Source organism: Heteronotia binoei, chromosome 1, assembly GCF_032191835.1.
Source record: "Heteronotia binoei isolate CCM8104 ecotype False Entrance Well chromosome 1, APGP_CSIRO_Hbin_v1, whole genome shotgun sequence".
In the NCBI taxonomy this organism is placed as follows: Eukaryota; Metazoa; Chordata; class Lepidosauria; order Squamata; family Gekkonidae; genus Heteronotia; species Heteronotia binoei.
The window spans coordinates 244,357,532-244,381,975 of NC_083223.1; the positions used below are offsets into that span (position 1 = coordinate 244,357,532).

General features: G+C 44.8%; 1 protein-coding gene across 2 annotated transcripts in view; it reads right to left on the reverse strand.

Moving 5' to 3' along the window:
- ELP3 (elongator acetyltransferase complex subunit 3) overlaps positions 1-24,444 on the reverse strand; it is a 107,130-nt gene that overhangs the window by 27,698 nt on the left and 54,988 nt on the right. For both annotated transcript variants that reach the window (XM_060250401.1, XM_060250402.1), the window contains exons 10-12: positions 18,083-18,276; positions 8,085-8,175; positions 3,559-3,624 (exon numbers count right to left, since the gene is read on the reverse strand). In XM_060250401.1, the coding sequence (XP_060106384.1) occupies positions 3,559-3,624; positions 8,085-8,175; positions 18,083-18,276 (351 nt within the window). The remainder of the gene's footprint in view (positions 1-3,558; positions 3,625-8,084; positions 8,176-18,082; positions 18,277-24,444) is intronic.

Consider the following 24,444-nt stretch of genomic DNA (forward strand, 5'->3'; position numbering starts at 1 on the left):
CAGGGCTTGGCTTGGCATAGAATTTCAGTTCTTTTGTAAGACACAGCAGATGCATCTCAGTCCACACAATGTTTAATGTTTAATTCGATTTATACCCCGCCCTCCCTGCCAAGGTGGGCTCAGGGCGGCTTACATCTCAGAACCTACCAGGGGTGGGGCGATCCTGGATTTGGTCCTAAGTAATGCCCAAGACTTGGTGAGAGATGTAAAAGTGATTGCGCCGCTTGGGAGCAGTGACCATAATGTTATTGATTTCACCGTTTGTATAAATAGGGAGTTGTCCAAAAAGACCACCACAACCACGTTTAACTTTAAAAGGGGTAAATACACTGAGATGAGGAGGCATGTGAGGAAGAAACTGAAAGGAAAGGTACATACGGTCAAAACCCTTGAGAAAGCTTGGACGCTATTTAAAACTATAATCCTAGAAGCTCAGATAAAATACATACCACAAGTTAGGAAAGGCACAAACAGGCATAAGAAAAGGCCTGCGTGGTTAACAAAGAAAGTAATGGAAGCTGTAAAAGGTAAGAAGGACTCCTTTAAGCGGTGGAAAACCAGTCCAAGTGAGATTAGTAAAAGGGAACACAGGCTGTGGCAAATCAAATGCAAGACTGTGATCAGGCAGGCAAAAAGGGACTATGAGGAGCATATTGCAAAAAACATAAAGACCAACAATAAAACTTTCTTCAAATATATTAGAAGTAGGAAACCAGCCAGGGAGGCAGTGGGGCCCTTGGATGACCATGGGGTAAAAGGATTACTGAAGGAGGATAGGGAAATGGCTGAAAAGCTAAATGAATTTTTTGCCTCCGTCTTCACTGTAGAAGACGAGAACTTTTTGCCCGCCCCAGAACCACTAATTTTGGAAGGGGTGTTGAAAGACCTGAGTCAGATTGAGGTGACAAATGAGGAGGTCCTACAACTGATAGACAAATTAAAAACTAATAAGTCACCGGGTCCGGATGGCATACATCCGAGAGTTCTGAAGGAACTCAAAGTTGAACTTGTGGATCTTCTAACAAAAATCTGTAATCTTTCATTGAAATCTGCCTCCATTCCTGAGGACTGGAAGGTAGCAAATGTCACCCCCATCTTTAAAAAAGGTTCCAGAGGAGATCCGGGAAACTACAGGCCAGTCAGTCTGACTTCAATACCGGGAAAGTTGGTAGAAACCATTATCAAGGACAGAATGAGTAGGCACATTGATGAACACGGGTTATTGAGGAAGACTCAGCATGGGTTCTGCAAGGGAAGATCTTGCCTCACTAACCTGTTGCATTTCTTTGAGGGGGTGAACAAACATGTGGACAAAGGAGACCCGATAGATGTTGTTTACCTTGACTTCCAGAAAGCTTTTGATAAAGTTCCTCATCAAAGGCTCCTTAGAAAGCTTGAGAATCATGGAGTAAAAGGACAGGTCCTCTTGTGGATCAAAAACTGGCTGAGTGATAGGAAGCAGAGAGTGAGTATAAATGGGCAGTCTTCGCAGTGGAGGACGGTAAGCAGTGGGGTGCCGCAGGGCTCGGTACTGGGTCCCATGCTTTTTAACTTGTTCATAAATGATTTAGAGTTCGGAGTGAGCAGTGAAGTGGCCAAGTTTGCGGATGACACTAAATTGTTCAGGGTGGTGAGAACCAGAGAGGATTGTGAGGAACTCCAAAGGGATCTGTTGAGGCTGGGTGAGTGGGCGTCAACGTGGCAGATGCGGTTCAATGTGGCCAAGTGCAAAGTAATGCACATTGGGGCTAAGAATCCCAGCTACAAATACAAGTTGATGGGGTGTGAACTGGCAGAGACTGATCAAGAGAGAGATCTTGGGGTCATGATAGATAACTCACTGAAAGTGTCAAGACAGTGTGCGTTTGCAATAAAAAAGGCCAATGCCATGCTGGGAATTATTAGGAAGGGAATTGAAAACAAATCAGCCAGTATCATAATGCCCCTGTATAAATCGATGGTGCGGTCTCATTTGGAGTACTGTGTGCAGTTCTGGTCGCCGCACCTCAAAAAGGATATTATAGCTTTAGAGAAGGTGCAGAGAAGGGCAACTAGAATGATTAAAGGGCTGGAGCACTTTCCCTATGAAGAAAGGTTGAAACGCTTGGGACTCTTTAGCTTGGAGAAACGTCGACTGCGGGGTGACATGATAGAGGTTTACAAGATAATGCATGGAATGGAGAAAGTAGAGAAAGAAGTACTTTTCTCCCTTTCTCACAATACAAGAACTCGTGGGCATTCGATGAAATTGCTGAGCAGACAGGTTAAGACGGATAAAAGGAAGTACTTCTTCACCCAAAGAGTGATTAACATGTGGAATTCACTGCCACAGGAGGTGGTGGCGGCCACAAGTATAGCCACCTTCAAGAGGGGTTTAGATAAAAATATGGAGCACAGGTCCATCAGTGGCTATTAGCCACAGTGTATGGAGCACAGGTCCATCAGTGGCTATTAGCCACAGTGTATGTGTGTATATAACATTTTTTGCCACTGTGTGACACAGAGTGTTGGACTTGATGGGCCGTTGGCCTGATCCAACATGGCTTCTCTTATGTTCTTATGTTCTTATCCGAGTCATAGCATGCTATGATCACCGTCATAAAACAATAAAACCATTTAAATAGATAAGTTAAAACCCATAAATTAAAACAATATACAGTTTAGTGCTAACACGTTAGATGTTCCTCATCGTTCCAAGATGGCAGTTATTTCAGAAGTCTCCTATGGTAGATACAAGGCCTGCCGGAAGAGAGCCATCTTACAGGCCTTGTGGAACTGGGTGAGGTCTTTCAAGGCCCTAACCTCTTCTGGCAACTGATTCCACCAGGACGGAGCTGCCACTGAAAAGGCCCGATCCCTGGTGGTCACTAATCTCGCCTCCCTCAGCCCAGGAATCACTAGGAGATGTTGGGATCCAGATCTTAGCACTCTCTGTGGAATATGTGGGGACAGACGGTCCCTCGAGTAAATGGGTCCTCTGCCATACAGTACTTTAAAAGTAATAACTAGCATCTTGTAATGAATCCGGTACACTATTGGTAGCCAGTGCAGTTCCTGCAGTGCTGGCTGTATGTGCTCTCTCTTGGGCAGCCCCAGTAACAGCCTAGCAGCTGCATTCTGCACTAGCTGGAGTTTCCGTGTTCGCGACAAAGACAGACCCAAGTAGAGGGCATTACAGTAGTCCAATCTCGAGGTGACCGTTGCATGGATCACCATTGCCAGGTCGCAGCGGTTGAGGAAGGGAACCAACTGTTTAGCCCACCTCAGATGAAAAAAGGCAGATTCTGCAGTTGCTGCTATCTGAGCCTCCATTGCCAGGGAGGCTTCCAACAGCACCCCCAAGCTTCTGACCTTGGGCGCCATTGACAATGGCACCCATCAAAGGCTGGTAGGGGGATTTCCCCACCCAGGCCGCCGCGGCTCAGGCAAAGGACCTCTCTCTTCGTCGGATTCAGCTTCAGTCAAATCAGCTTAAGCCAACCAGCCACCAATGAAATTTAAACACACGCAGACACACATAACCAGGAGCAAGCCTGCCTGAGAAGCAACAAGTCCCACCTGATATGGTCTCACTTTGTGATGAATCTCTTGTATTCCGACTTCTCTTGTCCTCACATCACGACACTAGGTGGGAAAATAGAAAAAGAGAGAGAGAAAGAGAGAAAAACAACAATTACATAGTGAGACATACCATGGCTAAGGTACATTACATTTCCCACTACCTCCTTCAGAGCTTAAAATGAAGTTGGAATAGACTTTAAGCTGATAGATTTCAAATAGGGAACCTTCAAAATAAAAATGCTCACTGATCCATCCCTAATACACTTTGAGGGGTGGGTGGGTAAAAAGCCATGATGTTTAAATACAAGGGACGTACTGATAGACATCAGTTTCACTGAACAGTTTGGGTCTCATGAGAAAATGTAGCATTTGATTTACAAACAACAAGGCTCAAAGGAATTCCTCAGTAATGAAATGCTAACTCTTACTGTGTTCTGATTTGGGAGAGACACAGAATTGCAAGGAGGAGAGCTAATCTCAAGTTCTGCAAACAAACTCCTGATTAGGTTGTTTCAAAATGCAGGACAAAACTTCTAATGAGAAAACATTGGTTCAGAAATTCTATGTTTGTAAATTAGAATGTAAGATGAAATTTGTTGAGATCTCCTGCCGATAATTAGATGGAAAACTAAGAGACGGGTAGGACCTATGGCTGAGGGAGACAGAAAACAAACACCAGGGGATTTAGATGTAGCTGCTCAGGTCTTTCCTCCCAGAGATAACTGAGACGGGCTGCAGGCTGATTTCATTTTCTCCCCTTGCATAAAATATTTCTGCATCTTTTGAAATTGATTGCCATAAAAATGCTCGAGGAGATGGAAACATTTACTACCTGACTCATTTTGATGACACAGGGTGGTTAATGATCGATTACAAAATGAATATAAACTATACAGTTAAAGATCTGATTAAAACTACCCAGAAACCTTAGAACTGCTCAACTACAAAGGCTCCCTTGGCTTTCTGAGTCAATCTCCAAGAGAAAGTAGTTGCATAGTGTGGGCAGGGAGCATATACATCTATATGCGACAGTGGATTTAACTTGACATTCAATACTGTGTCAAAAAAGGCTCTGGATGACACCATCTCTGTTTTGGGCCAGTGCCTGAACGCTGTGGTCAAGGGATTGAGGCAAAAAGCTGATATTAAATTCAGATTAAACAGAGGGGATGCTGGCTGGAAAAGCTGCTGCTTTTAGGTAGGGTTCTATAATGGGTGGAGTTAGGGCTTTTTTTGGAGCAGGAACTCCTTTGCATATTAGGCCACACACCCCTGTCGTAGCCAATCCCCTGGAGCTTAAAGGGCTCTTAGTACAGGGCCTACTATAAGCTCTTGGAGGATTGGCTACATCAGGGAGTGTGTGACCTAATACGCAAAGCAGTTCCTGCTACAGCTTTGTCTGAAAGACTGGTGAAGAGCTCGGGAGTCTTGCTGGATCCTGATCTCCTGTTAGAGAAGGAAGTGAATGCAGGTGCAAAAGGGGAGGGGAGGAAAAGAAAAAGCTGCACAGGGCTCAGAAGGTTGTTCCTTTATGCACATGTAGGACTTGGCCATTCTGATACATGATACAGGAATCTCAAGATGTGGCTACTGAACTACGCTTTGTGTGGGGCTGTCCTTGAAGACAGTTCGGAAACATCAGCTGGTGCAAAATGCAGCTGCTCATCTGTTATGTGGGGGCCTACTGCTGTGAGCAAAATACAACCATTCTACAATCTCTTCTCTGGCTTCTGGCTTGTTTCTGGGTCCAATCCAAGACGTTGGTTGCTGACACCGAAAGCTTGTCATGACCTGGGACCCACCTATTGAAAGACTGCCTCTCCTTGTCTGTACCCATTGTGGCAACTCTCTTCTTCCCAACAGTATCTTCCCACCATCTCTTCCCTGACTAGGGTGCCACTGGTTATTACCAGGCACAGGGTTTTTCAGTCTCTGTCCCCCCCACTCTGGACCAGTCTCCCTGAAGAGGTGTGGACAGATCCCATCTTGCTGGGCTCCTAGAGAGGGCTATAAGACCAAGTTATTTGGGAGGGAATTTGGGGGACTCAGCAGTGTTTGAGGTTCTGTTTGCACACAGGAAATACGGGTTGCCTTAAGCTGGCATCAAGCTGGCTATATTTTGCAGCTGTCTTTTTAATACCTGCATGTACTACATCATCTTGCTATTTGATTGTTGTTTTAGACATTGTTAACTGCCTTGGGTCCCAGCCTTACTGAAAGAAGGGCAGTCCTGTGTGTGTGCGTGTGAAGTACTACAAGTCACAGCTGACTCATGGCAACCCCAGCAAGGGGTTTTCAAGGCAAGTGAGAAGCAGAGGTGGTTTCCCATGGCTTTCTCAGGAGGGGCTTTCTTGTTTGGTCTCCCATCCAAATACTGATGCCGCCTGGCTTCTGAGATCTGACCAGATAGGGCTATACCCTGCAGCCTTCCCTCCCAAAGGCAGTCTTAAAGGAGTACTTTAAATAAATAATTTTATGCCATTGTTCTTTCAAGGAGCTTAAGGCTGCATATCTGGTTCTTTCCTCTTCTGCTTTCTCCTCACAATCATCCTGGGAGATAAGTGAGGCAGAAAATATGTGATTGGCCCAACATTGCTCAGGAAGCTTCACAGTGGAGCCGGGATGAAGAAATTCGGTATCCAGTGTCCTCACTTAAGTTTCTAGCTATTCAGGCTACTGTAGGCATTGCAAAAATGGCTTCTTGGAGCATGCAAAAGGCAGAGTTGCCTCTCTGTCAGCATGCTCAGAGTTTGTCCTCTCTCTCTTCTGTTGCTGTTCCTTCTTTGTACCATGAAGCATTGTGGATGCCACATTCAAATGTCTAATTGCTAAATGGTTACCTGGTGACTGCATTTGGAGAGTCTGCGTTCAGAAAGAGACGCTCAAATTTACTGTCACTTGTGAAATGAACGGCAATTTAACCAAATCCCACTGGACCCAAGAACATGCAGTTTCTTGTTCTGTGCAGCAGGCTCTTCTGATGCAACCACCCACCTCTTTTGTATGTGCCTTGATTTAGTCAGAAGGAAGAGTCCTTCCTATCCAGCCTTAAGAAGGAACACACAGCATGTTGAATGGCAGGGCTTGGGGGCTGAAGAGGATACTTGGTTCTTTTTGGCTTCCCTGGTATAAAGTGCTCCACACTAGACAGACCTCAGGAACATTTTCTCCCTCTCCCAAAATACCAGAACTCAAGGGCATCCAATGAAGCTGATGAGCAGTAGATTTCAAGACAGATAAAAGGAAATACTTCTTTACACAGCAAGTGAGTAACATCTGGAAATCACTGCTGGTGAATGTAGTGATCACTAAACCTCTGAATCTCAGTGCCAACAATAAGGACGTGAAATTTTAAAAAGAGGTCTTTTGGGGGTTCAGGTATATTGAACCTGAAAAATATTGCTATTTCCCCATATTTCTGAGTCCCAGTACGATATTCAAATTTTGGGAAACACAATTTTTTTGGACACCATTATACCCTATGCAGACCATTGGTCCCCTGGGGAATCAATCCAGGGGCATTTGGAGCTTTGAGAAGGGCTGTTTTTTGAAATAGAAGTACTAAATTTGCAACATAGCTGCTGGTGCCACTCCTTAATCCCCCCCACATTTAAAAAAGATTGGATCAGGGGGTCCAATTCTATAGGCCTCCAAATGTGACCCCCTCCTCCATTACTTGCAATGGAGGAGGGGAAGGCATTTATATAGAGACTGCAGCTTCTTTAAATGCCTTCTCCAAGCCATGCCCAAATAAAAGCCTAATATTACTGACTTTTATTTGGGCTCAGCTGTATCAGTAGCAAAATCAGATTCTCTAATCTGTATTTGACTTTAAAAAACCCCCAAAATACCAGTACAGTATTTTTTGGGGGTTTTCCTTTTCGGATAAACAAAATGCACACCCCTAGCCAGAAAGCAACATCAGGGGATGGCCTCAACCTTTATGCTATGTTCTTGGATCTCCAGAGGAAGTGGTTGGCTACTGTGTGAGACAGGATGCTGGACTAGGTGGACCACTGGTCTAATCCAGCAGGGCTCTTATGTTCTTGCTGATGGACAGCAAATGCAGAATAGTCAGGAGGAAAGCACCTGCACATTCATCATTCAAGATGTAGTCAATAACTTAGATGGCTTTAAAGGAAGATGAGACAAATTCATGGCTGTGTACTGTGATGGATAAATGGAACCTTTATGTTCAAAGGCAGTGTACCTCGGAACGCTAATTGCTAGAAGGTATCAAATGAGACAAGCTTTAGCCTCTGCGGCCCACTTGTAAGCTTTCACTTGTATGCTAGTTGGGGAGTACAAGAAATAGGGTCCAAAAACCAGGATCCATAGACCTTTGTTTTAATCCAGCAGGACTCTCCTCATGTTCTTAAACTCATGTGTTCCAGCTCCACGATCTGGCCTTTCGCCATGCCTGGGAGAAAAGTGGACTGTATAAACAACCTTGTGTTTGGGATAAGAAGGAAGGAAACAGCACACACAAACATGGAAAATTCTATTGAAACAACAGATTTTACCACTGTTCCCAGGTCTTTCATCCTGGCAAGAGCTAGTTCTCTCAAGTTGCCGTGCTCTACTCCAGAACTGACTAAAGGCATTGGGATATCTCTGCAAACAAACAGACAAAAAGGTAAATGACAACAACAACAACAAAACCCTTCAAAACATTCAAGAAGGGCTGGGCGCAGTTCTGCATAAAAAGAAAGTACTAAGTGCCGATTTTCAGCGGCATGCTTACAGAGCACATCAGACTCAGCAAGCCTCTCTTGTACAGCTTACCAAGCCACTGCCCCGGTCCTTCTCTGCTGCAGTCTCAGTTACCAGGATACCTTAAGGATACTTATGCGGTGGCTGCCATTCTTCTGCATTATTTTATACAACAAGCATAACAGTTACAGCTAGTTCAGACCACAGAGTTTTAAAACACGGCACAAGGTAATCCAGAAGCTGCTGAAGCAGTCCAGAATCCTGTTTCCAACAGAGGTGAGCCAGTGGCTTCCAGGAAGGCCATAAGCAGGGTATGAAAGCAACAGTCCTCTGCCTGTTTGTCCTCAGAACCTAGTCTTGAGAGGTAGACTTCCTTTGCACACGGCAGTTTCTTTCTGCTGCCATCACTGATAGCCATCCACAGATCAACCCTCCACAAATTCATCTAACCCATGTTTAAAGCCATTTAACCCCGTGGCCACCACTGTACCTAGGAGCAGCATCTCCCGTGAGTTTATCAGATGAAAAATTAAGGGCTTTCTTTTGTGTATCCTGAATCTCACTCTAGTGATACACAAGATCTTCACTTTCCATACCAACTTTAAAAACTGCAGGGCCACACCCCAGACAGCAGGAACACATCTCTGTGTGGGCAAGGCCTCTTAAAATGGCTGCGTTTGAACTTAATCCAAGATGGGCAATCACACTGCGTTGGGACTGGGACATCTTACGGTTTACACAGACCGGCAGACGTTGGCTGCTTCCCCATGAAAACGAACAGGTCAGGAAAATGCATTCAAGCCTAGCTTTCTCCTTGATGTGCGATCAGAGGTGCCAACTTCCAGGTGGGGTCTGGGGGCCTCACAGAATTAGAACTTATCTCCAGGCAACAGAGATGAATTCCGCTAGAGAAGATAACTGCTTTGGAGAGTGAACTTTATGGCAGTGTGTTCCACTGAAGTCCTGTCCCTCCCTCCACAGGCTCCACCCCCAAATTGCCAGGTATTTCCCAACCCAGAGTTGGCAACACTACATGCTATCCACACACACACCTCACACACCTGAAGGTATGTCAGTGGTATGAGGAGCCTCATGGAAGAACAGATGGAGCCAATTCTGCAGATATCTCCTTGAAGTGCCAACTATCCAAGTCAAATTTGCTGTCATAAGCACAAGTGGAAACAAGAGAACCCAAAGTTCATCAAGTTGATGGGCCAAAGCACAAGTGGGAAGACGCTAAGCTAACTTAACTCGATTTTCAAGGAGGCAGCATGTCATCCTTACATATCTCATTTTTGTTTTTACAAGGCCCAACTGGGCTTTAATTCCCTTACCTCCTGCTCTCCTCCCCATCTACTTCATTATCCCCGCCCCCGTACAACAATAATTAGCTCACTAGTTGGTTTATTCTTCTGCTGACTTCTTAAGAGTAAATATAACATCACTGAGCCGACAGACACTAACACAGTCTTCAAACAGCAGCAATTAGAGGCAATAAGTATTTTGCTGCTTGGCCTAAAAGGATGTGCTGGAAGAGGATGCAATTTTCATTTGGGCACGTTAGAGCAGAGGCCACCGTCAGAGACAGCCGCTTCTTTCCAATTACTGGAGAACTCCAGAGGGTCAGGCTGTTGCGTGCTTCACAACGGGGATGATGATAAAACCACTCTGGCACCCTACAAGAGGTCTAGATAGCAATATCCAGCGTGGTGAGTTTGCTGTCTCTGGAATTGCAGTACGACATACCGGAGCGCCCGAAGGCACTCAAGAGTAGCCATCTGCTGTGAAACGTATCTAAGCCCCTCATCTACGTAGGGAGGGCATGTGACATACAGTTCATTAGCATATTCATATATGCAAATGCAAGCCATTTGCGGCACCTAGATGGAAGCAGGCCCTGCTCTTTCCGTATCTGGGTGATTTTTAAGATCCCATTTTTGGATTCCCCAAGGGTAAAAACACATTAGAACGTCAGATGTCAAGATGCTGAAATGGTGGCGAGGTTTACACTCCCAGACATAAATCGTTTCATTTATGTTTTTCACGATCTCAAAAGCAGCATGTCAGGGTGACGGCAGTCATGTAATGCAAAAGGCTGGGGAATACTACAAATTAACCTTTAACGGGACTCAACAAAGATAGATCCATCTCTCCTACCCTAACACAGTAGATACAGGACAGACCAATGCAAATATTTTATCACACAGCACATAATTAACTTATGGAATTAACTCCCACAAGAAGTAGTAATGTTTACTAGTGCAGATGGATTTATCGAGGCAGGGTGGCAACAGCAACTTACAGCGGGTGGGTCTATCAACGGGAAGATGAACCCTCCAGGTTCAAAGGCAGTATGTCCTTGAACACCAGCTGCTGAGGATGGTTTTGGATTCCATGCTCTGCTTGGCTACTCAGTGGGTCACTAAATTGTGGAATTCACTTCCAGTAGACATACTGATGGCTGTGAGCATAGATAGCTTTAAAGAAGATTAGACAGATTCATGGAGGAAAGGTCTATCAATGGCTACTAGCCATGGTGATTCAAGGAGTGCCCATAGTCAGAGTCAGCAGACCTCAGAAACTCAGTGCTAGGAGGCAGCATCAGGGGAAGGCCTTGGCTTCTGTGCTGTACTTGTGGAACCTCCAGGACAACTGGTTGTCCATTGTGTGAAAGAGGATGCTGGACTACACGGAGCACTTGCCAGATCCAGGAAGGTTCTTCGTGTGGTCACCTTGCAAGACAGCACCTTGAACTGGATGGACCTTTGGGCTGGTTTAGCAGTGTTTTTCTTAGCAGAAGTATCTTAGAAAACTATCACTTCAGAAGACCAACATTTTGTGCCTCAGCAATAGCTGAGGTTCAAGGAATATATCTGAACAAACTTTTTATAGTGTTATTAAATCAAAGTAAAACTGTTCGTATTAGTTCACCTGGCAAGCTAAGATGCATTACTTTGGGGAGTTTTTTTATTATTAACTCCCACCCAAGAGCAGGCCCAGCCGATATTGAAAATGTTCTGCGTTGACAATTACAAATATGATATTCTTCCCCCACTGGGGAAAGAACTCTGGATAGCTGATAAAGGGAATGATTTAATATTGGGTAATCTCTTTAGCTGACCACTAAGGTCTTGACTGAGATGAGAGGACTTATTTCTTCTTCAGTGAATATTACCTACACCTACTGGAAAGGGTCGATTGAGATATATTTGTAAAGGGTCCTCTTTTCCACAGCTTTTGGGCTGTGGCAGTGAAGGAAGCAGCATTCATTGAACACTAATTCTTGGCAATGTTTGTAGTGATTGGAAGGGTAGGCTAGCCCAATTTCACTCAGCCAGAAAAGAGCAGTCAACTGGAAATTCCACTAAAAATTCATTTGACCTTGTTTAATATATTTGTATGCCACTTTTCCACGTTGGCATAAAAATATAAGAGTCTTGCTGGATCAGACCATGGGTCCATCTAGTCCAGCATCTTGTCTCACACAGTGGCCAAATCAGCCACTTTGGAGGACCAACAAAAGAGCACAAATGTTGCCTCTTGGTCCGGGTATTCAGAGATTCACTACCTGCCTCTGTGGCGGTTCCCTTTGGTCAAAGGATAAAATATGAAGAGATTAAAAACCCACAATAATCCTAGCTGACCACAACAAAAAAGTACCAAGAGCAGTAGCAAGGAGCAAAAACAGACCCACACCTGCCTCATTTAAGTTTGTTTGTTTGTTAGTTTGTTAGGCACTGAGATGCTTTCTGGAACAAGCGGGAGCTGTACAAAAGAGATGGTCTCCACTTGTCCCAGGATGGAATCAGGCTGCTGGCGCTTAAAATCAAAAAGGTGGCAGAGCAGTTTTTAAACTAAATCTTGGGGGAAAGCCGACAGGAGATGAAATGTCTCTGGTTCAGGAGGACTCATCTCAAAGAGATGAAGGGTTAGCTGTTACTTTTCTACCGGGTAATGGATCAGAGTTGTCCACTGAGATGGTGACAAACAGAATGGACTGTCTGCCAAAGTCTCGAGGCGGCAGAAAGAAGGTGGTGGGCCTAGCTTGCCTGGGAAATTATAGATGTTTGTACACAAATGCTAGAAGTCTTCAAAGTAAAATTGGTGAGTTGAAATGTTTAGTGTTGGGAGAAAACATAGACGTGGGAATTTCAGAAACTTGGTGGAATGAGGAGAATCAGTGGGAAATGGTGATTCCTGGATATAAGTTATACCGGAAGGATAGGGAGGGAAGGGTTGGAGGTGGAGTGGCTCTGTATGTCAGAGAGGGCATACGGTCCAGCAAGACTGAGGTCAGAGAATTAGATTCCCTTCTAGAAATGCTTTAGGTTGAAATAGAGGGCCCAAAAGGAAATTTAATTATGGGAGTTTGTTATTGTCCACCAAATCAAAAGATAGAGGACGACTATAATATGATGGAAGGCTTAAAGATAGTGGCTAGACGTAAAAACTGTGTCATCATAGGTGATTTTAACTACCTGCAGATTCATTGGGTCAATATGTGTTCTGATCGAGAGAAAGAGATTGAGTTTCTAGATGCTCTCAATGACTGTGCTATGGAGCAGATGGCCTCTGAACCTACCAGGGGTGGGGCGATCCTGGATTTGGTCCTAAGTAATGCCCAAGACTTGGTGAGAGATGTAAAAGTGATCGCACCGCTTGGGAGCAGTGACCATAACGTTATTGATTTCACTATCTGTATAAATAGAGAGTTGCTCCAAAAGACCGGCACAATCACGTTTAACTTTAAAAGGGGTAAATTCTCTGAGATGAGGAGGCATGTGAGGAGGAAACTGAAAGGAAAGGTAAATACAGTCAAAACTCATGGGGAAACTTGGAGGTTATTTAAAACTACAATCCTAGAAGCTCAGATAAAATATATACCACAAGTTAGGAAAGGCACAAACAGGTATAAGAGAAGGCCTGCATGAACATAAGAACATAAGAGAAGCCATGCTGGATCAGGCCAACGGCCCATCAAGTCCAACACTCTGTGTAACACAGTGGCAAAAATGTTATATACACACATACACTGTGGCTAATAGCCACTGATGGACATGTGCTCCATATTTTTATCTAAACCCCATGGTTAACAAACAAAGTAATGGAAGCTGTAAAAGGTAAGAAGGACTCCTGTAAGCAGTGGAAAGCTAGTCCAAGTGAGATTAATAAAAGGGAACACAGGCAGTGGCAAATCAAATGCAAGACTGTGATCAGGCAGCAAAAAGGGACTATGAGGAGCATATTGCAAAAAACATAAAGACCAACAATAAAAATTTCTTCAAATATATTAGAAGCAGAAAACCAGCCAGGGAGGCAGTGGGGCCCTTGGATGACCAAGGGGTCAAAGGATTACTGAAGGAGGACAGGGAAATGGCTGAGAAGCTGAATGCATTTTTTGCCTCCGTCTTCACTGTGGAAGATGAGAAGTGTTTGCCTGCTCCAGAACTACTTATATTGAAAGACCTGAGTCAGATTGAGGTGACAAGAGAGGAGGTTCTACAACTGATAGACGAATTAAAAACTAATGTCACCAGGTCCAGACGGCATACATCCAAGAGTTCTGAAAGAACTCAAAGTTGAACTTGTGGATCTTCTGACAAAAATATGTAATCTTTCATTGAAATCTGCCTCCGTTCCTGAGGACTGGAAGGTAGCAAATGTCACCCCCATCTTTAAAAAGGGTTCTAGAGGAGAAGAAGAAGACGACATTGGATTTATATTCCGCCCTCCACTCAAGAGTTTCCGAGCGGCTCACAATCTCCTTTATCTCCCTCCCCCACAACAGACACCCTGTGAGGTAGGTGGGGCTGAGAGGACTCTCACAGCAGCTGCCCTTTCAAGGACAACTTCTGCCAGAGCTATGGCTGACCCAAGGCCATGCCAACAGGTGCAAGTGGAGGAGTGGGGAATCAAACCTGGTTCTCCCAGAGTACGCACACTTAACCACTACACCAAACTGGTTCTCACTACACCAAACTGGCTCTCACTGCACCAAACTGGAGATCCGGGAAACTACAGGCCAGTCAGTCTGACTTCAATACCGGGAAAATTGGTAAAAACCATTATCTAGGACAGAATGAGTAGGCACACTGATGAACACGAGTAATTGAGGAAGACTCAGCATGGGTTCCGTAAGGGAAGATCTTGCCTCACTAACCTGTTACATTTCTTTGAGAGGGTGAACAAACATGTGGACAAAGGAGACCGGATAGATATTGTTAACCTTGACTTCCAGAAAGCTTTTGTTAAAGTTCGTCATCAAAGGCTCCTTAGTAAGCTCGAGAGTCATGGAGTAAAAGGACAGGTCCTCTTGTGGATCAAAAACTGGCTAATTAATAGGAAGCAGAGAGTGAGTATAAATGGGCAGTCTTCGCAGTGGAGGAAGGTAAGTAGTGGGGTGCCACAGTACTGGGTCCCATGCTCTTTATTTTGTTCATAAATGGTTTGGAGTTGAGAGTAAGCAGTGAAGTGGCCAAGTCTGCAGATGACACTAAATTGTTCAGGGTGGTGAGAACCAGAGAGGATTGTGAGGCACTCCAAAGCGATCTGTTGAGGCTGGGTGAGCAGGCGTCAACGTGGCAGATGAGGTTCAATGTGGCCAAGTGCAAAGTAATGCACATTGGGGCCAAGAATCCCAGCTACAAACACAAGTTGATGGGGTGTGAACTGGCAGAGACTGACCAAGAGAGAGATCTTGGGGTAGTGGTAGATAGGTCACTGAAAATGTCAAGACAGTGTGCGATTGCAATAAAAAAGGCCAACGCCATGCTGGGAATTATTAGGAAGGGAATTGAAAACAAATCAGCCAGTATCATAATGCCCCTGTATAAATCGATGGTGCGGTCCCATTTCGAATACTGTGTGCAATTCTGGTCACCGCACCTCAAAAAAGGATATTATAGCATTGAAAAAACTGCAAAAGAGGGCAATGAGAATGATGAAAGGTTTGGAACACTTTCCCTATGAAGAGAGGTTAAAACGCTTGGGGCTCTTTAGCTTGGAGAAACGTCGACTGCGGGGTGACATGATAGAGGTTTACAAGATTATGCATGGGATGGAGAAGATAGAGAAAGAAGTATTTTTCTCCCTTTCTCACAATACAAGAACTCGTGGGTATTCGATGAAATTGCTGAGCAGTCGGGTTAGAATGGATAAAAGGAGGTACTTCTTCACCCAAAGGGTGATTAACACGTGGAATTCACTGCCACAGGAGGTGGTGGCGGCTACAAGCATAGCCAGCTTCAAGAGGGGGTTAGATAAAAATATGGAGTAGAGGTCCATCAGTGGCTATTAGCCACAATGTGTGTGTGTGTATATACATTATATATATAAATTTATATATATAAATTTTTGGGCCACTGTGTGACACAGAGTGTTGGACTGGATGGGCCGTTGGCCTGATCCAACATGGCTTCTCTTATGTTCTTAAGTCTTAATCTGCCACCTAAGACTCAGCAGAGAAGAAGCCAGGTGAATCTCTCTAGGAAGGAAGGCCTTAACCCCAGGGCCTCCAATAAGAAAGGCTTGCGATTATCTGCATCCCAGGTCCTGAATGCACATGGAGTAGGGCTCTACCACTGTTAAGGGCAGGCGGTCAAACGGAGACTCTTTTCTTAGAAAGTTAAAACTCTGAGCTTCTGTGCTACCCTCATCAAGAGGAATGGCAAAAACTATGTCCAGCTAGAGTGGGCTTGCCTTTAGTATGAATGCCGCTCAAGCTGCAGCCTGCAATCAACAAAGCAGGTCTTACTGACCTGCAATTTACATTTTAGTCACACATTCATTCTTTGAATCTCAGGTTAAGAAGTATAATCGAAAAAGCATTTATTCTGCTCTATTATCAAAAAAAAGAAAGAAAAGAAAAAAGAATGCAACCTACCATTAACTATAAAGATGAAATGGACACTTCCGTGATAGCTAGATTTTTAACAATAAATGTGGCAGCCACCCTCAATTAGCTCTGAACACATGCCCCTTCAAAGATCTATTTCTATTGTGAGGATGCAATGTCTCCCAGTAACTTCAATGCTCAAACCAGGAAATATGGCCTCAAGTTGCTACTAAGCCATGAAAGTTGCTGGGGGACAGAAGAAGAGGAAGAAGAGGAGGAGGAAGAAATTGGATTTATACACTGCCCTTCAATCTGAATCTCAGAGCAGCTTACAATCTCCTTTACCTTCCTCCCCTACAACAGACACCCTGTGAGGCAGGTGGGCCTGAGAGAGCTCTCAAAAAAGCTGCCCTTTCAAGGACAGCTCTGCAAGAGCTATGGATGACCCAAAGCCATTCCATCAGCTGCAAGTGAAGGAGTGGAGAATCTCCCAGATAAGAGTCCATGCACTTTAGGTCAGTCACTTCCTCACTGCTAAATGTACTCCACATGGAAAGTGTGAGGACAAAAGGGAGAGGCAGGGATAAAGAACTATGTTTTGGAAGAAAGACAGGGTATTGTATGTGCTTTCCATCTTCCAAAAGACTCAATGTAGATATACTGAATCAGTCCATGAGCTACCTATAGACACATACACCCTTGCCCTAATTTAGCACTTTCATTGTTACTGAAACTGCTTTGTGTGATAAACCAGAACAAACATCACAGCTGCCTTCTTGAAAACTGTTGGCAATATGGTGATGAGAACCCCCTTCTCACCCAAGCACACCTGCACAATGTGTGACCCAGGAACAAATGATGCCCATCAGCCATTAATGGCAGCCAACTAGTGGACCAATAAATCCTGCACTTTTGCTGTAGAAGGGCATAATACATAGCTGGTGGGTTGTATCTGCCTTGGAGGATCACAGGTTGGGTGGGTCTGTTCTATGGTGGAATGTTCTTCCACTAAGCTGCTCCAGTTTGGAAGGAAGTGCTCATTCATCCCTCTTGTCCACTCCCCACCCCTGCAATGCTACCGATACCATTATGACTGCAATGCTACAATCATGACTGTCCCTCCCACCAGCCCAATGCCTCACCACTTTAACTGCTGTTGGCATGTATGCCCGACCCATCAGTCCTTATTGCAAAGCAGTGTTTGTGCAAACTATCACAAGGGTGAACTGATAAAGAAGATAATTACCATGTACCTCCTCCCAACTTCACTTCCCAATTTGGGCAGAATTGCCCAAAATGGCAAAAGGCCATGATCTAGGGTGACTCATACAAGGGTGACAGATAGAAGAAGATGATATTGGATTTATACCCCGTCCTTCACTAAATGTCAGAGTCTCAGAGCGGCTTACAATCTCCTTTACCTTCTTCCCCCACAACAGGCACCCTGTGAGGTAGGTGGGGCTTAGAGAACTCTCCCAGAAGCTCCCCTTTCAAGGTCAGCTCTGAGAGAGCTATGGCTAACCCAAGGCCATTCTAGCAATTTTAAGTGGAGGAGTGGGGAAGCAAACCCGGTTCTCCCAGATAACAGTCCGCACACTTAACTATTACACCAGATAGTAAGAGCAGGACCGTTTGTCAAGTGTGATTGGCCCTGCACCTACTTTGTAATTAACCTACTGTGTGAATTTAGCCTCAATCACATGAAGTGGTGGGATTTCCTTAAAAGAATTGTAAGTTCAGGACAATGCAAAGGAGCCAGCAACATACAGGGAGTCAAGTACAGCTTGTGAACAGAATTTATCCCCCCCCTCCCCAAACTGGTATTAATTCTGAGTGGAATCTGGACTAAGATATCATGAGAACACATCTTTCTAGGGTTCTGGAAACTAGGTAGCAGAAGATGAGCACTTAAGTCTTGGATGTCAAATTGCTATACTTTACAGAGTGGAGTAGAACAACTGTAAGCAAAGTTACCTTTGCACTCGGTACACTCGGGTCCATGGGGGAACAAGAGCTAGAATTCTTGCCACCAAATCCACAAGAGTGCTTGGAGGATAACTCTTATACCTTCCAGACTTCCAAAGTTCATACAGGCCGGTCCCGCGTATCACAAGTGTTGGATAGAGCTTCATGCCATCTGGACGAAAGGCGGGATTCTCAAAAAATTCCTGTGGGAAAGGAAAGACAAGTGAAAGATCAGAATGAAGGGCATGGGCCTTCAAATTGGCCCTTCAAATAGGCTGCCATGTTTGTCATTCAGTAATGAATATAGCTGAGAATGAACATCAGAAATGTCAGGAAAATGGGATAGCCAACAGCCCAGGTCAGCAAATCTCAGAGTGGAGAATGGCAGACCAACAATTTAAACATTCCAATCTGTAAGAATTCATCCATGCGCCATTATTTCACTTTGGATACAGAACTTTCCCCACAGGTGCCCTAATTCCTGTTGAGTTTTACATGGTTATGGATCAGAGGATAACCTTATTGTTGGCTCCTACTAGCATAGGCAAACATGAGCTAGAAGAAAAGGTTCCCTCAAGGAAACTCAATGGATTGATTTTGCTTCACAGTATTTAAAAGGGTAGGTCACCAAAAAACGTTCATACCATGTGCTGAAGTTCAACACAAAGGGCGTTTTCGCACTGACCTTCAAGTGGCGCGAGCACCCTCTTCACACCGGAGGATCTGCCCGGATTTCGCACAAGAAGCGCCGGCGCACCCAAAAGAGCCGGCAACTTCCGTCGCGAAACCTGCTCAAACGTTTTCCTGCTTCTTGGCGGTTTCCGTTTGAGCGGGTTTCGCGACGGAAGTCGCCGGCTCTTTTGGGTGCGCCGGCGCTTCTTGTGCGAAATCCGGGCAGATCCTCCGGTGTGAAGAGGGTGCTCGCGCCACTTGAAGGTCAGTGCGAAAACGCCCAAAGTCTTCCCCACATATATACTCTGTGGACAAAAATATGACTATTGAATTGGCCGCATGAAGGCTTTAGTGGGCACCCAGACTGGCTTTCACATGTAAAGAAAAGGTCATTGGGAAACAGATTCTTACTATGGAGAGCCATTACTTCTCTGGTTCCAGACATCCCAAGCATACGTGGTTAGCAGGAAACTCAGTTTCCAAGGTGACTCTGTCCTATTGTGGGCAATCTACAAATCCTGAAGTGGCAGATTCAGAACTTTATTGAATTTATATCCCACCCTATGCTCTGAGTCTCAGAGCAGTCACAATCTCCTTTACCTTTCCCCCACAACACTCTGTGAGGTAGGTGAGGCTGAGAGAGCTTTTACAGCAGCTGCCCTTTCAAGGACAACTCCTACGAAAGCTATGGCTGACCCAAGGCCATTCCAGCAGGTGCAAGTGGAGGAGTGGGAATCAAACCCGGTTCTCCCAGATAAGAGTCCGCGCACTTAACCACTACACCAAACTGGCTCTCTTTTGTGTGCTAATATGGATGGCAGTTAACATTTACCAGTTCAATGTTCAAGAGCATGTTTTCAGCTAACTGTTCCCTGTGAATTAGAATTCCTATGTTTCAAATGTGAGAGCTGCGTCTTAATTAATGTGTGCCAGCTAATGCTTTATGAATTGCAAACCATATTTTATGATAGTTTACCCTTGCCTATTGAAGACTTTGAAGAAGACATTGGATTTATATTCCGCCCTCCACTTAAGAGTCTCAGAGCGGCTCACAATCTCCTTTATCTTCCTCCCCCACAACAAACACTCTGTGAGGTGGGTGGGGCTGAGAGGACTCTCACAGCAGCTGCCCTTTCAAGGACAACCTCTACCAGAGCTATGGCTGATCCAAGGCCATTCCAGCAGGTGCAAGTGGAGGGGTGCGGAATCAAACCTGGTTCTCCCAGATAAGAGTCCACGCACTTAACCACTACACCAAACTGGCTCTCTGGCTCTATGCGACATGAACACACACGACTGCGTGCATTCTATGCACCTGTAATAATTTGGCACTGGATCTGTCATTCTCAGACTCCTTCCATATAAGAATATAGGTAGATTTCCAGCTCTCATGGCTACAAAGGGAAAATATGAAAGAAATATATGGGAAGATTAAAAACACAAAGATGCACAGTTCTTACTGTGCAACGTGGTAAAGGAGTAAGATTGAAATCAATCCTTCCTGTCCCCTTGGACACTGTACTTTGGTACACTTGTCATATCTCCTGAATTAAATATTTGCAAAGGGTCACCACACTTGAAACTTAACACACTCCTGGAAGCAGGGGTCCCCAGTATGGTGCCATGGTGCTCACTAGCTTTCCTGGTGCCCACCACATGTTGTTTAAAAAGTAGGTGGGCCCAGGTGGGGCATTGCCCAGCAGGGCTTCTGATTGGCCACTGGAGATCCCATTGGCTGAGCAGATTAAAATAACATTGTTCAATAGTGGCAGCTAAGAACATAAGAGAAGCCATGTTGGATCAGGACAATGACCTATCCAGTCCAACACTCTCTGTTACACAGTGGCCAAAATAAATAAATAAATAAAGTGCCATCAGGAAGTCCATCAGTGGGACCAGGACACTAGAAACCCTCCAACAGTGTCAGTTTTATTCTCTCTCACTCCTCTTTCTCAGAGTGTTTAAAATATTACCCCTTTCTTCCCTACACTTGGGCTTCCTGTTTGTGTGCAGCTCCAGCTCCTGCTGGAGTATGCATTTTGTGGTTGGCTCCACCTCTTGTGACAGCTGTTTTGTGTCAGAATGCTCACGGGCTCAAAAAGGTTGGGGATCCCTGCCCCAAGTCAACAAAGAATTGTATGCTTCAACCTCTATGAGCTAAGGATCAGATTCATTGGCCAATGTAAACATTACAACCCTATGTTGATGTCCAACAGGTCCCGACTGTTTCAGACAACGCAGGACAAGTGGGAGCTTGTTCTCCCACTGTGCATAGACTAGTCTACGTGCCACAGAGGTTCACTTCTGAGAAAAGTAGAATGGAGCGTGCCTCTCAATCACTGAGAGTGTGGCTATTTCCTCTCCATGCCGTGATGCCAAAAGCAGGGAACGTATTCCTCTTGTATATAACGGCTACGAGTACACAGTCATGATCTCTTGTGCTTGAATAACCCCTACAGAACCACCTACCGGCATCTGCCTTTGTTCGCGAAAACGTAGCCGCTGCGTATCAGAGCACGACTCGGTGCAGCAAACAAAACAAAGTCATCAGGGCGACCTGCTGTTCAGAACGCTGCAGGTCTGGCAGCATTCCAAGGGGCTCGATTTATCTGAATGGGCGGCTGCTGCTCTATGAATTGCAGACTGCAAAATGTCAATACAACCCCATCAGCATAAAAGGTGGACAAGCGAGCCAATGCTTGTATTTTATGGAGGCAATAATTGATTTCACCAGCAAACACTTTTTTTTAAAAAAAGTTCCACACTGTTATTATTGCTAATAGCGTTAATGGGTTCCATTCATTCACGCTCTTATAAACCCACTGCTAGCATAAATAATCAGGATGCGATTGGTACAAATTAGTCATTGCGGTGCCAGGAAACTGCTGATTCTCTACCGACGTGGAGAAGAGTGTTAGTCAACTGTGCAGCTGCCGTTCTCCCGGTCCTAATCAGTTGCCTTACAAACAGGTGATTATCTTGCCTTAGTAGAATAAAATGAATTGGTCGCCCCTGCCGCTGTCCAACTTAACAGATGTCAGAGAGGAGAAAGACTCTCTGATAGCTATGTCAATGGAAAAAACAACAACTATCAGGCACAGAAAACAGGAATGCATGAGAAAATGATGAAATCCAGAGTAGCTTCCTTAGCTTGTTGCAGCTAGATGGGCAAAGGTGCTCTCAGAAGAGGTGATTCAACATACCCGCTACCCATCTGAGACTAGTCCAGGGGCAGCCAAACTTGCTTAACATAAGAGCCACATAGAATAAATGTCAGGTGTTTGAGAGCTGCAAGATATGGATGTCAGATGTAGGTAGGTAGGTAGGTAGGTAGGTACGTAGGAAGGAAGGAAGGAAGGAAGGAAGGAAGGAAGGAAGGAAGGAAGGAAGGAAGGAAGGAAGGAAGGAAGGAAGGAAGGAAAATAGATGGGGAGGGAGAGGTGGAAAGAAAGGAACTTTAACTTTAAATGCATTCTCCAAGTTGCCAGATGGCTTGACTTGGAGAAGTGATTTAAAGAGACAGATGCCTTCTCAAAGGTGAGTGATGGGGGAATGGGGGCTTCAAGAGCCACACAATATGTGTGAAAGAGCCACATGTGGCTCCTGAGCCACAGTTTGGCCATCCCTGGACTAGTGCGATGTGCAGCAGGATGTGGTAGTCCACTCAAAAAGAAAAACTTTAGAGGCAAAGTTTCTTGCATCAAATTTCTTCTTCTCCAAAACCAAATCCTGGCTGTTGCCCAGATGAAATTCAGATCTGACTTAGAAGCATTTATAGCAAGGACAGGTGGAACCAGTGGGCTGCCTGGCTGGTGGAGACAAGCTTGGATCTGGGAGGACAACACTGTCCCATGCTCTTCTCCACTTAGCAGATTCTAGCAGTTCACCACAGCATGTAAACCAGAAGGTTCTAAGTTGGAGCTCTGGATGATCTTGACAAGGCTTGAACAGTAAGATAAAATGGTGGGTTGATGCACAAGACATATTAGCAAAGTGAGAAATTATGTTGAGAGCACATATTGATAGATTTTGAAATGTGAATGCAAGATGACATCTGAACTGGAGCATCAATACTAAACAACTGAAATTGCTTATACCACTGGTCCAACTTTCTCAATATTGTCTACTCTCACAACTGAAGATGATGATATTGGATTTATACCCTGCCCTTTACTCTGTATCTCAGAGTCTCAGAGCAGCTTACAATCTCCTTTACCTTCCTCTCCCACAACAGACACCCTTTGAGGTAGGTGGGGCTGAGAGCTCTCTCACAGAAGCTGCTCTTTCAAGGACAACTCTTGTGATAGCTATGGCTGACCCCAGGCCATTCCAGCAGCTGCAAGTGGAGGAGTGGGGAATCAAATCCGGTTCTCCCAGAAAAGAGTCTGCACACTTAACCACTACACCAAACTGGCTCACCAGGATTTCAGGCAAACAAGAGCCTTTCCTAGCCCTGCTATGCAATATCATTTTAAAACTGGAAATACCAGGGATTGAACCAGGGACTTTCTGTATGGAAGGTCTCTGCTCTGCTGTGTCCAGAACCTAATGATTCAACCCTTCACACCAGGCCAAGGAGGAGGCAACGTTAGCTTTGCAAGGAGAGGGTGACATCATTAGCTTGGGCTGGCTCAACAACAACCCAGGAGGAGAACTCTCAGGGAGGGCAGGCCCATGAGAGGTAAGATTGGACTTGTGGCCTTCTCCAGCTGACCTATAGTGGTAGCCAATGGGAGAATGGCTGGAGTAAGGGGAAACAGCCTAAAATCAGGCAGGGAGAAGGGGAAAGAAGCAACTACCCCTCTCAGATGATAGGTCAGGCTAACTAGGAGCCAATGGAGAGAGACGGGGACTGGGGGAGGTTGAATGAGGGAGTGGGTTAGATGACCCCTTAAAAGGTCGGCTCTTGCACAAGACCAAGGAGCAAGTGATGGACACTGCTCTGTATCTGTGAGAGCTGACATCCCAGGAATCACAAGGAACAAGGTGGTGCTATCCCCTCTTCTTCCCATTTTGAGGTGTGGGAAGACCCTGGGAGACTTGGAAAGATGGCCAAGGGAAAGCCAGTGGGCCCGGAAAAGGAGGAGCCTTGAAGTAACTAAATCAATCCTTTTATTTCTTAGTGATACTGTTGGGAAAGGAAGATGCTACTCATTTCTCTCAGAGGGAACCGACCCTTCTTTTACTGATCACTGCAAAATTCCAAACAGCAACACCACAGAAAACATAAGAAACCCCCTTCTAATTCCGGGCCAGCGCAAAACACAATGGAAAATCTTTAATGCACAAAATCTCTTCTTGGCTCAAAGGGCAGCCTACCCTTCCTATGAAGAGAGCTTAAATGGTCACACTTTCTGTTCTTTTTGGATTCTTCCAAATGTTTTGTAAAAGGCCAGCAAGACTGTGTTCACCTTCATAAGGATGTTAAAAAAAGCCTCATATACCGTAAGGGAACAGATAAAACAAAGTGCGTATTGTGAAAACAGTTCTTTGTTAATTAACCACTTATCTCCAACACAATAGCTAAGAATCTTTATAAATATATGTTCTGTTTTGTTATTCTTTTGAAAGATAGATAACACTAAAATCCATGGTGAAATGCTGTGTGTTTAAAGTGAAATGGGGGATAAAAGAATTTTTTTCACTGTGCTTTTTGCTCTGTTGGATCAACATGCTCATCAAGATTTTGATCTTATTAA